Source organism: Netta rufina (genome assembly GCF_964035555.1).
Source record: "Netta rufina genome assembly, chromosome: 18".
Lineage (NCBI taxonomy): Eukaryota > Metazoa > Chordata > Aves > Anseriformes > Anatidae > Netta > Netta rufina.
This window is the reverse complement of record NC_140142.1, coordinates 8,964,817-8,978,501: the sequence shown is the minus strand read 5'-3', so window position 1 is coordinate 8,978,501 and position 13,685 is coordinate 8,964,817. Positions and strand designations below refer to the sequence as shown.

The 13,685-nt window shown below is 49.1% G+C and overlaps 1 protein-coding gene across 1 annotated transcript; it reads right to left on the bottom strand.

Annotated features, from left to right (window-relative positions):
• Positions 1 to 6,929: 6,929 nt before the first annotated feature.
• On the bottom strand, positions 6,930 to 7,889 carry LOC311216393 (olfactory receptor 14A16-like; the record flags this gene model as incomplete). Its single annotated transcript, XM_084297936.1, has 1 exon — positions 6,930 to 7,889. The coding sequence occupies one exon, from the start codon at positions 7,887 to 7,889 to the stop codon at positions 6,930 to 6,932; it is 960 nt and encodes a 319-aa protein (XP_084154062.1).
• Positions 7,890 to 13,685: the final 5,796 nt, after the last annotated feature.

Here is a 13,685-nt window from a genome sequence, read left to right as displayed (position 1 = left end):
TCTTAAAAAACTGTGGTCAAGAACATTTTCAAGGAATAGACAGCAAAGATCATTGCCTTTCGTGTTTCTCCATTAGCTCAGTGTGTTGAAGTCAGGATCACAGCATGGTCATGTAGGGACTGAGGGCTCAGCAAGGACTCATTTGCTGTTGGTTGCACCTGGCAGGCAGGGAAAAACCATAGAGCCATTAGCTCACTGCCACCATATGAGTCAAAAACAGAAGAAGTGCAAGAACTCTTCACTTGAGGTAAAGTCAATCTAATAAGAAAACAAATAACAACAACAAAAGAATAAAAATAAAACATAAAAATATAAATAAAAATAAATAAAAAAGAATAATAAAATAATAAAAAAATAAAAAGAAATCCACCTGTAGCCCATGGAGAGGAGCCCACGCAGGAGAAGCTGACCTGGCAGGAGCTGCTGCCCATGGGGGGGCCAGGTTGGAGCAGTTTGCTCCTGACTGATGGACCCTGTGGTATGGACCCATGTCTGGAGCAGTTCTTGAAGAGCTGCTGCCTGTGGGAAGCCCATGCAGGATCAGTTTGGGAAGGACAGTATCCCATGGGAGGGACCTCACAGCACAGGGGAAGAGAGCAACCGAGAAGGAGTGGTGAAGACAAAGTGCTATAGACTGACCACAGCCCCCGTTCCCCCATTCCCCTGCACCACTTGGGGGGATGAGGTGGAAGAGGGTAGATGGGCGTAAGGCGTTTTTGGTTTCTTTCCTTTGTTTCTCACTTCTCTAACTTGTTAGTAATAGGCAATAAATTTTACTGTCTCCCTACTCTGAATCTATTTTGCCCATCATGATAATTGATGAGTCATCTCCCCATCCTCATCTAAACCCTTGAGCCTTTTATGTCATATTTTCTCCTCCTTTCCCTTCGAGGAGGGGGAGTAAGAGAGCGGTCGTGGTGGAACTTGGCTGCCCACCGGAGTAAAACCACAACTGTGGCAAACTCATAAAGCTCAACAAGGCCAAGTAGAAGGTCCTGCACCTGGTCAGGGCACTCCAAGCACAAATACAGTCTGGGTGGAGAATGGATGAGGTGATTCTCCCCCTTTATTCTGCTCTCATGAGACCCTACCTAGAGGAGTGTGTTAAGTTCTGGGGTTCTCAGTATGAGAAGGATATAAAGCTATTAGAGTGAGTCCAGACAAGGATGCAAGGATGATCAAGAGGTTGTAACACCTCTCATGCATGGCATCGCTAGTCAGTTGAGGGAAGTGATTGTCCTGCTCTACTATGCGCTGGTGCAGCCTCACCCTGAGTACTGTGTGCAGTTCTGGGCACCACAGTACAAAAAGGATGTAAAACTGTTGGAGGGTGTCCAGAGGAGGGTTACGAAAATGGTGAAGGGTCTAGAGGGGAAGACGTATGAGGAGTGGCAGAAGGCACTGAGCCTGTTAAGCCTGCAAAACAGGAGGCTGAGAGGAGACCTCATCATGGTCTACAGATTCCTTGCAAGGGGGAGTGGAGGGGCAGGCACCGATCTATTCTCCTTAATCACCAGTAATAGGACCTGAGGGAATGGTGTCAAGCTGAGAAGGGGGGGTTTAGGCTAGACATCAGGAAGAGGTTCTTCTCTGAGAGGGTGGTCGCACACTGGAACAGGCTCCCAAGGGAAATAGTCACTGCACCAAGCCTGGTGGAGTTTAAGTGTTTGGACTGTGCACTTAGTCACGTGGTCTAAAATTTTGGGTAAACGTGTGTGGTGCCAGGAGTTGGACTCGATGATCCTTATGTGTCCCTTCCAACTTGAGATATTCTATGATTCTATGATTCCTATTAAAACTTGCTGAGGGAGCTGAGGTTGTTCAGCCTGGAGAAGAAAAGGCTCTGAGGAGGCCTTATTGTGTCCATCCAATACTTAAATGGGGCTACAGAAAAGCTGGGGAGAGACTTTCTTTCAGGATGTTCAGTGAAAGGACAAGAGGAATGGTTTTAAACTGAAAGAGGGTAGATTTAGAGTAGATACTCAGATGAAATTCTTGACTTGAAGGTGAGGCTCTGGCACTGGTGCTGTGGGTCCAGAGGTCACCCAGAGAGAGTTTGGATCAGGTCATGCCCTTGTGTTTGAAGGAACAGCTGGCAAGAATGGAGAGGCATCAGTGAAATCATGGGAACAGCAGAGTGACAGCCAGGTGGGGAAGAGAAGTGGCTGTCTGCAGCCTTCAGAGAGAAATGGGACAGCATAGGAAAGCCTGTGGAGGAGAAGGCAGAGGGCTCTGACAAGAACAGAAGGCTTCAGCAGCACTGACATCTTTGTTCCTTTGGCCATGGCTTATGAGGAGACGTGTTATGGCATTGGGACCATGTATTCTCCTTTCAGCCATGTGAAAACGCTGGAAGGTATCATAACATTGTCCTTCACATGATATTATGGGCATTAAACCCTACCCCACAGACTCCAGGAAGAGCCCTGAGTGAGACATGCTGGTGCTGGGGGTACAGGATCTCCCCTCCCAGTGGCTGGGGTCAGGCTTTGGCCTTCTGCTTCACCAAAACAAACCAAGACTTTTCTCAGCACAGTGCCTTTGGCTATCTGTAATCATGGCTTCCAATTATCTGCCTTAACAGTTCCCATGGGAGGCTTTCATAGTAACAGACTTGAATAGCCAACAGAGTATAGAGTATGGAGTACTCTAATACTACGGAATAGAGTAGTCAACAGAGGTGAGACAGGTGCTCTGATGTTATGAAAGCCATCAGAAGGCTGATCACAGTTAGATGACTGATATGGGAAGGTCAGAAGTAGCCTGACCAGGACAAATTTGGGGGAGGGAAGAGGAAAGGAAAAGGAGCTTGGAAGCTTACCTTTGTAGAGGTAAGACAGTTCATGTAATGTTGATGCTGCTGTAACACTGACTTAAAACTTGTCACATATGGCCCTTACACTATTTTCAACAGTAACAATAATCCCTCAACCTATACATTAGCCCAACACCCTGACAGGAATCCACTACTATAAGGCAGACCTCAAAGTATCACTTGAAGCAAAACTCAGCCCATAGTCCCTTTCCCTTACCTTTACTCTCTTGCAGTGTCACTGCCCTTAACACTAACATTAAAATGTTCTATTTAACCCTAGACTTCTTGACAGACCTAAACAAAACCCTTAACCATAATGAATGCCCATACCCTAACCAGAGACCTGACACCACAAGCAGAACACCAAACACTCCATCTAAAACTTTGTTTAATCTCTAACCCAGAAAGGTAAAATCTAGTCCCTAGGAGACTAGAGAGAAGTCAGCTCTGCCTCAGGATATCCTGCCCCAGCAGGAGGAATGTGACTGTGGAAGGGACTGTGAGGTCACTTCTGTCTGTAGGTGGCAGGTCACCCTTGACTTCTCCCTGGGATTGGTACGTTTTGGCTGACATCTGCCAGTGGTCCTGGTAGGCCAGCAGAAGGCACCTGCTTGGCATGCTTACTGTGGGATACCCTCTGCCTACAGACCCAGGAGGACCCAGACAGAAAGAAGGCCCCAAGATGGGTTGTCCCGTCCCTTCTACTTGAGTCCATGACTGGACAGCAGAAGGCACAAGGCTTGGCTGTGTCTAGCCAAGAAGCTGCAAGGCCAGCAGCAGGCCCATGGCTTGGAAGATGCTGGTGAGGTGACTTGTGTCTGGTTGGCTGACAGGCTGCAAGGAGCCTGATGAGTTGGGATGCCTACTTTAGGAGTGGTTTCCGCCGAGATGGAGCTTTCTTTGGTGGTAGGAAAGAGCAGGAGAAAAAACTTCCACAGAGTGCACCTTGGAAGGTTGGCTCTGGCCATGAGGAGGAAGAAATGTCCCTCAAATGGTCATGTTGTGGTGCCAGAGGTCACCCAAAGAGTGTGTTTAATCAGACCCTAGCTTTGTGTTTCAAGGACCAAGTGGTGAGGGTTGATGAGACATCGGTGAAATGATGGAAATGCTGGGAGGAGAGCAGGGTGGTGAACAGAGATAGGTGTCTGAAGACTTCAAGGAAATAAGACAAAGTGTTGGACAGAATGGGAAAGCCTGCAGAGGAGAAGCAGAGGGTGCTTTTAAAAATGAAAGACCCCAACAAGGGTCCCCTTTGCTAGAACTTGAGGAGATATTTTATATTCACTGTGATGAGGCTTCATTGATTCCTTTCAACCCCGTGCAGCACCTCAGAGCTGTAATACCACTGTTCTTGTGGCATCACACTGCCCACCACATCCCCCAGACCCCAGGAAGAGCCTTGAACTGGATGTGGGGGTGCAGGATCTCCCCTCCAGTGGCTGGGGTCAGGCCTTGGCTCTTCTGCTTCACCAAAACCAACCAAGACTTTTCTCAGCACATTGCTTTGCCTGTCTGCAATCATGGCCTCCAATTGTCTGCCCTAACAAGTCCCTGAGGAGAATCTCTTGGTAACGGCCCTCAGTGGGGCCCATTAACACTCCAAGTCACTTCAACTTCTCCTTCTGACTTTACTTGATCAAGCGGTTACGCATTGGGTGCTGCCATGTTCTGCCTGCTGCTGCGCCCGGGCCCACTGTCCCGCGGGCCTCTGCTCACCCACCGCCGCCGCTGCTTTCCCCCCCGCCAACCTCCACCCCTGGGCGGCATTTACATCCTTAAAGGATGTAAAACTATTGGAGAGTGTCCGGAGGAGGGCAATGAAGATGGTGAAGGTCCTAGAGGGGAAGACATATGAGGAGCGGCTGAGGTCATTTGGCCTGTTCAGCCTGGAGAAGAGGAGGCTGAGGGGGGACCTCATCACTGTCAACAACTTCCTCACAAGGGGGAGTGGAGGGGCAGGTGCTGACCTATTCTCCTTAATTACCAGTGATAGGACGCACGGGAATGGTGTTAAGCTGAGGCAGGGGAGGTTTAAGCTAGACATCAGGAAGAGGTTCTTCACCGAGAGGGTGGTTGCACACTGGAACAGGCTCCCCAGGGAAGTAGTCACTGCACCAAGCCTGTCTGAATTTAAGAAGTGTTTGGACTGTGCATTTGGTCACATGGTCTAAACTTTTGGGTAGACCTGTGTTGTGCCAGGATTTGGACTCAATGATCCTTATGGATCCCTTCCAACTTGGGATATTCTATGATTCTCTGATTCTACGATCCCTCTTTGCAAGACTGCTCTTCAGCTTCTCATCCCGTAGTCTGTACGCATAGCTAGGGTTGCCCCATCCCAGGTGCAGGACTCAGCACTTGCTCTTGTTAAACTTCAGGAGATGTTTACAATACTAATGCAGGAGAGATGGGATCACTTTTCTTAAGAGCTCTGAAAGTTATAGTCGGGTCTTAATTAAGTCTAAACTGTCGCTCTTTCTCTTCAGTTTTCCATCTTAATTTGAGGTTTTGACCACCTCATTGAATATCTCAACCTTTTGGAAGAGCTTTGAAGCTTGGAGACAAGGTGTCTTTATAGTTTTTAATCCCCTTCTATCTTTTTCATAACTATGCTCTCAGGGCTCCTATCTGTTTCTCAGCACCATGGGTTTGACCTGTACAGCAGGGCAGTTGACATTAGTAACCAGGAACAAGAGATTTGAGGATCAGGTGTTCAGGTTAGGGTTTAGGGATTAGATCTGGCATCCAGGGTTAGAGATTGAGCAGGGTCTTAGAAAAAGGCTTTCGTGTTCTGCTTTGAGCTTACAAATTATTGTCAGGGATTAAGGACTAGGGATTAGCAAAAGGAATAGGTTAAGACTAATAGTAACAGGTAATGTGTCTGGGGTTTGACTTCCAGGTAGTAGAGGAGGCTGGGGATTAGAGCAGTGGGTTCCTTTCTGGGTGAGAGGGGCCATTTAGGATAGCACTAGAATCTAAGGTTCCTGGTTAGGAAAATTACCAGTGGTCTAACATGAATGATTTCCCAGTGAGTGTTGCAGCAGCAGCAGCCATACCTCAGAATCTCTCACCTCTTCTGAACCTTTCCTTTCTGTCATCAAGACCCTCTTCTCTCCCCCAAATCTCCCATGTTTATTCTCCCAACTTTTCCCTGGTCTCCACAAAGGAGTCACCCTCTTGGGGGTAGCTTTCTGATGGTCTTTATTACCTCAGAGCCTCTGCCTCCTTGCTGTTGGCCAGCCATGGGTTGGGACACAAGTGACCTCACAGCCAGCATCCACAGGACTACAAGGAGCTGTTGTGTTCAGGAGGCCTCTTCCCAGCCCACCCAGGAGCACTGGGTGCAGGGAATGCCTTGCACAATCCCTCAGGTACTCTGCCTGCCAATCAGCTCATGCTTCAGAAGGCGTCCAGATGTTTAGACTCACATTTTTCCTGACAAGTCTTCAGAAACCTCAGGGCATCCTGAAGGGGCTGTCCACCTCTATGTGGACAAGTGAATCAAGACCCGAATATATGTTTTAGGAAAATGTTGAGAAAACTGAAGAGATTGGTGTAGAATGTGTGACAGTCCTGACCTCCAACCTTCCTTTATTTAGGTGTTTTCCCACAGTTTATAGCACATGCTCTCTCAGGATCATTTACCACAGCAATACTATGGGGAATCTCATATGGACAAGAGAATCACATCCTTCTGATGTCATCCTTTGGTGTCCATTCCTGAAGAAACAAACCACCTGTGTGATCGGGGGTGAGAGCTCAGTGCTGGGAATGGTCATTGCAAGGGGTGGCTCTGGGACGAATACCCTGGGAAAGCATCTGACTGGGTGTCCAGACACGAAGGACACAGACCAGCCCCTTCTGTGCTGGTCATCCCATTCTCTCCCAGGAGGCCAGCCCAGCCCAGACTCAATCCAGTCTACGAAATTTCACTGGTTGAATAACTAATAATCTTGATGACGCCCTTCCCATTGCCTCGTGTTGCAGAGCTCTGCATTGTCTGTGGAACACAATCATATTTCGTTCTGGATTACTTTATCATCAGTAAAGCAATGTAAAAAGAAAAGGAAAATGAACAAAACAAAAATATATTGGTCCGTAGTAAGTTGCATTATCAGAGATATGCAGAAAACAGACATTTTATTGCTTCTGAAAAACACCCAGAAATAACTTTCCACACTGCATCCTTGAGCTCTTGGTTCCTCATGCTGTAGATGAGGGGGTTCACTGCTGGAGGCACCACTGAGTACAGAACTGCCAACAAAAGATTCAGGAATGAGGAGGACATGGAGGGGGGCTTCAGGTAGGAAAACATGCCAGTGCTGATGTACAGGAAGACCATGACCAGGTGAGGGAGGCATGTGGAAAAGGCTTTGTGCCTGCCCTGCTGCGAGGGGATCCTCAGCACTGACCTGAAGATCTGCACATAGGACACCACAAGGAAAACAAAACACCCTAAAAGTGAACACGCAGTAACGACAATAAGTCCAGTTTCCTGGAGGTAGGCATCTGAGCAGGAGAGTTTCAGGATCTGAGGAACTTCACAGAAAAACTGGTCCAGGGCATTGCCTTGGCAGAGGGGAAGGGAAAAGGTATTGGCAGTGTGCAGCACAGCATTGACAAAACCACAACCCCAGGCAGCTGCTGCCATGCTGACACAAGTTCTGCTGTCCATTATTGTCCCATATTGCAGGGGTTTGCAGATGGCAATGTAGCGGTCATAAGCCATGATTGTGAGAAGATAAAACTCTGCTGGAGTAAAGACAGCAAACATAAAGACCTGTGCAGCACATCCCGGTAAGGAGATGGTATTGGTGTCCCAGAGGGAGTTGGCCATGGATTTGGGGACAGTGATGGAGATGGATCCCATGTCAATGAGGGCAAGGTTGAGGAGGAAGAAGTACATGGGGGTGTGGAGGTGGTGGTCACAGGCTACGGCTGTGAGGATGAGGCCGTTTCCCAGGAGGGCTGCCAGGTAGATGCCCAGGAAGAGCCCGAAGTGCAGGAGCTGCAGCTGGCGTGTGTCTGCAAATGGCAGGAGGAGGAACTCAGTGGGGAAGCTGCTGTTCGACATTTGTTGCATCTGGGCATGGTTGCCTGCCCATGGAGGAATAGGCAGTGACAAGTTAGAGAGAGTTTTCTGAGCAAAACCTAATCCATATTTCACAGAACCCTCCTCACCAAAACTGCATCCTCAACATATCTTCATCTGAAGAAGATTTGCTCCTGTCTTGAGCCCTAGGTTTCTCTGACTAAGGGTGCCACAGAGACCATGCAGATCCTCTGTAGACTCAGCAGCAGTCAGTAGTGCCATACAGTACATGGTAAAGAGTACCAGGGATGGATCTCAGGTGTCCACTACCCAGAGGCATCTCCCTATTTACAGGTGCTGAGAAGGACATCCAACAATCCCACAAGAAACAATGAAGGTTGTGTTGGTACTGTCTGTAGGCTAAAGAGTGTGGAGTGAAATTGTGAGGTTCCTCAAAGACCTAGAGGTTCCTTTCATTGTAATGCTCTATGAGTTTCAGTCCTTTCTACAAACCTGACAACACCATTATCATCCCGACTTCCATCCAAATGCAGGAAGAGTAAAGCAGAGGCGTCAGATAGTGCCTTTCCTTCAGGTACAGGAGGTGTTGTTCTTCCCTTTCAAGAATCTCCCCTGAAGATGTCCTGTGGGTGCTGTGGATCTCTGAGCAGCCTGCTCCAGACAGCAGCCTCTGGGCATCAGCAGGACCCTGACTTGTTCTGCCCTGCCTTGAGGGTTCCTTCCACCCACAGCTTCTCCCCGCAGCACCCTGGGCAGTTCCTCGGGCAGGCGGAGTGCTGAGGCTGGCAGGTGGCAGAGACCCTGACCTGCCACACAGTCCCTGGGGCAAAGCAGGGACCCTGCTCTGCACCACAGCCCTGGACACCCCTGCCTGCACCCTGGCTGCACAGCCTGCAGCCAGCCCTGTGAGAAGGAACCCTCATGCCCTGTCCCTCTAACAGTTTAGGGACGTAATCCCTGCTCTGAAAGTTTTCACTCCCCTCTTACACAAAGAAACTCTGAGAGTCCTTCTTAAAGCTCCCATAGGCTGTGGGATTTGCCAGCAAATCTGGAGATGGCAACAGGAACAACAGCTGTGCTGCCCTGCAGCCAGAGACTTACCCTGTTCAGGGCTCTGAAGATTTCTCTCACAGTCAGCTCTCAGCATCCCCCCTCCACACTGCCTTTAACATCTCCCTCCCTTCTCTCAGGAGCCCTTGTCCCCTGCAGGCAGTGCCCCCAGCCCTGCTGCACTGTGCAGAGGATCTGCTCCTGGGCAGAGCTGTCTCTCTGCAGTGCTGACTGCTTGATGGGAGATCCCCTTGGGTCCATGAGCCCAGCCCAGCTCATCAGCACAGGGAGCTCTTGACAAGTCCCTGGGCCTCCAGGGGAATCAACATGGAAACACACTGAAGTAAACATTTATGTTGCTTCCCTCCAGTGGAGACGGAGCACTGTCCTTCTTCATTTCAGAAGAGGTATGATGTCCAAGAATCACTTTTCCATATCCTGGCTTTAGGCAGAACAACCAGGCAAGGACAGGGAGTTATCTGCCTTCCCCCTGTTGAGGAAAGGGTTTCAGCTGAGTCAAACCAAGCGACTCATACCTTGTTTGCAGTTCAGAGGCGAGAAGGGGGCTTAGCTGACTCTCCCATGCCTTACAGAAGACCACAGGAGTTGGGATTCCTCTTGCCTAAGTTCAGGTGGGCACAAACCAGGCAGCTCTATCTCAGCTGCTTGTCTCAGCTCCCAGCATATTGAATGGAGACAGCGGCCAGGAGGGAGCTGTTCAGATGCAGACACCGGGTGACATTGGAGGTGCCATGGTGACATTTGAGTGATGTTTCAAGTGCCAAATTCCTCCGGGCCATAAACAAAGATTTTATTGATGCATGTCCAACATAATATAGCTCTAGCCATTGCTCAACAGCAAAGAAATAAAAGGCAAGCTATGACTTGGCTGCCATCACTGAAAGGTGCTGGGACCACTCCCATGACTAGTGTGCTGCAATGACTGGCTTCAGGCTCGTCAGAAGGGACAGGCAGCACAGAAGGAGTGGTGGCATGGCTCTCTATATTAGAGAGGGTTTTGGTGTTGTAGAACTCAAGACTAAGAATGGTAATGTTGAGCCCCACTGGGATAGGGTCAGTGGGAAGGCCATCCTGCTGGGGGTCTCTTATAGATCGCCAAACCAGGATGAGGAGATGGATGAGGCATTCTAAAAGCAGCTGGCAAAAGTTGCACAATCACCAGCACTTGTTCTTGTGGGGGACTTCAACTTCACAGACATATCCTGGGAATACAATACAAAATACAAATACAAATACAAATACAAATACTAATACTAATACTAATACTAATACTAATACTAATACTAATACTAATACAAATACTAATACAAAAAGAGTAAGCAGTCTAGGAGGTTCCTGGAGAGCATGGAAGATAACTTCCTGACTCATCTGGTTAGTGAGCCTACCAGGGGAGGTGCCCTGCTAGACCTTCTGTTCACAAACAAGAGAAGGACTGGTGGGAGATGTGTGGTCAGGAGCTGTCTTGGGCAGGGTGACCATGAAATGGTGGAGTTCTCTATTCATGGCAAAGTCAGGAGGGGGATCAGTAAAACTGTTTTCTGGGACTTCCGGAGGGCAGACCTTGAGCTGTTCAGGACACTGGTTGGCAGAGTCTGTTGGGAGGCAGTTCTGAAGGGCAGAGGAGTACAGGAAGACTGGGCACTCTTCAAGAAGGAAATCTTAACAGCTCAGGAGCAGTCTGTCAGCACATGCCCAAAGACAAGCCGGTGTGGAAGAAGACTGGCTTGGCTGAACAGAGAGCTGTGGCTAGAGCTCAGGGAGAAAAAGAGAGTTTGGGACATTTGGAAAAGAGGACAGGCCACTCAGGAGGAGGCTCAGTATTCGGGCCAGTTCTCTTTAATATCTTTACCAATGCAGTCTGTATCAGTCCATGGAAAATGGCAGGACTGTGTTTCCACCCATGGGGCAGTTGATTCCAGGTGTATTGGACACCCCTGAAGTTAAAGCGAACTGCGGCCTTCACAGTATTCTCAAAGGGATGAATAGAAATGCATTAGTGATATCCACGGTGGCATACTACAAGGGAAAGGAGATATGTTCTCTTTATGATGTAGAATCTCTTGGAAAAGTTTTTCCCTTGCCTTCCCTTGGAGTAGGTGAGCCCCTTGAGAAAGTTTCTCCACAGACAATACAGAAGCCCATAGAAAGGAAGAGAAATTTTCTTCATACTGCTGGAGTTGACTAGCCAATTCATCCACCATAGGTTTCACCAGACTTCCAGCATTGTTTCTCTTGTTTAGAGGAGCAACTGATACTGGCATAGGCTGGTTCTCTGGCCCAGACATGGGGCCATCACATTGGTTGGATTAGCTGCAGGGCCTGTCACTGATGGAGTGTCACAGGAGCCGGAGTGGCTGCAGGGCTTGTTACAGGGTTGGAGACGCTGATGGGCCTGTCACAAGAGTTGTTGTGGCTACAGGGCCTGTTGAAGGTGTTGTAGTGCCTACAGAACCCATCGCAGGAGTTGCTGTGGCTGAAGTGCCTTTCAGAGGAGTTGTAGTGGCTGCCGGGACTGTCACAGTAGTTGGAGTGGCTACAGGACCTTTGGCATGTGTTGGAGTGGTTGCAGGGCATAACACAGGGGTTGAAGTGGCATTGATTGAGGCTCAGTAAGCAGAGGTCAACTCCCAGCATGTTGATTTGTGTCTCTTTGGAATGGCCGTGGTGATCATATTACTTTTTCAAGGGTTTCTCTAGATTTTTTGGATTCTGCACTTGTTCAGGGGTGAATCTCCAAAGCATTGGAAGTGTTCACTGCTATAGGTACCTGCCCATATCCTCCCTCAATCCTTGCCACTCCAAACTCTCCTGCCTCTGGACAGATCTCTGGATGGCATTCTTAAATAATTGTCTGACGTTAAACAAAAGCTGAAACACATTAATGAGACATAACAAGAGGAACATGCTAGTTTGACCGTCCCAAGGAAACTCAAAGCTCTGCAGAGCTATTCGGAATATCCTGGAGGAGAAGGGGGAGATGAAGGAGACAGGGAGAGTTAACAAGTGGGGAAAAGCGTCCCCCTCTTGTCCTCTCCATGTCCCTGTCTACCAGTTCTGGGGGCTGAGTATCAGGAGAACAACTGGTGCTGCTGCTAAAGACTGAGGGAAAGAAAGCATTAAATACCTCAGCCTTTACCTCATCTCTTGTCACTATGTTTACCCCACCTACAAAAAGGATGAAGATTTTCCTTAATCCTCCTTTAAAGTATTTCTATAAACAGTTTTGATTGTCTTTGACAGTAATAGATGGATTGAGCTCCAGCTGGGCTTTGACACTTCTAGATTTTGTCCCTGCACTGTTTCATAACATTTAGGACACAGCTCTGGACAAAATGACAACACGCATGACAAGGAAGCACAGAAAAGGTGGAACCTGGCAGCCTGCAGTCCCTTACCCTTCTGAGACTGTTGCAATTCCATTCAGCTGGTTACTCCTGTATTATCCAAACTTGCCTGCAACTCCTGATGCTGATCTCTTGTCAGAGATAGCACAATCACATGAAGGTTGAACCGTCTGCCTGCAGACATTAACAGCTGACAGAATGGAGCATCAGTGTGGGGGAGCCGTGAGAAACTGCATGAATATGCCTACAGAAATCTCCTGACATTGACAAGGAGAAGAGTCTAGTCCTGCACCAGTGGAAGAGGAGCCCCACACATCAGGGCAGACCATGACCCTGCTGAGTGAGCAGTGCCCAGGAGGAAGAGGAGGGCCTGGGCACCACCATGGATGCCATACGAGCAGTGGTGCCTGCTCACCATGAACCAGGCCAGATTCCTACAGAGCTGCCTTACAAGGAGCACGGCCACCAAGAAAATCTCAATTACTAGACTCATCTCAGATCCGGTGAGACACTGCATGGAAGAGAGTCTATAGCCAGCAGGGAAAGAGGTGCAGGTGTGAGAGTCCCAAGGACTGCATGGGGTGGAGAGGAACAAGGGCTGTAGCAAGGCTGAAAGTCCAAAGACGACCAAGTTCTTTGTGTCTATGCCTATGGCTGTTGTCAGTGTCACTGAAGCCTATGGGGAGACAGCTTATCGCTAAAGTGCCAGGGCCTCATTGCCTCCTCACACCCAGCCATGAACCAGGCAGAGGTCGTACCACTGTCCTGCACTTGGCAATGCACATCCCTATCTCCTGCTGTCCCGGAAAGAGCCCTGAGCAATGTCTTAAGGGAAAGGATCTCCCTTCCCAGAGGCCAGGGGTCAAGGCTCAGCTTTTGTGCTTGGTGAAACGTATCCAGTTTTTTTCCAAAGATCACTGTCATTTTCACATTGCCTTTGTCTCCTTGGCCTCACCGCCTCCAAAGCTTGGCTCTAACGAGCTCCAAGGGAGGCTATGTCAATCCTGGCCCTCAGGGGGAAACTCCAGAAAACTTGCATCTGACTTGGAGTTCTTAAGAGAGTTCTTCACTTTCCACTCAGTGCCTGAGATTCATGGGCTCATCACCAAAGCCACCAGAGGGGTGATTTCAATGCCTTGGTCTGGGCCTGTGCTGCTGAGCTGGGCCAGGCTCCTGGGACAGAGAGAGCTCCCGGCAAGAGGGCCCTGGTGCAGAGAGACAGCTTTGCCCAGGAGCAACTTTTCTGCACAGTATAGCAGGGCTGGGGGCTCTCACCACAGGTGGCACGGGGAGAGGACAAAAGGAGAGAGGGGCTGAAGGCAGTTGGGAGTGGGAGAATGCTGAGAGCTGACTGCAGGAGAAATCTCCACAAGGTAAGTCTCTGGCTGCAGGGCCATACAGC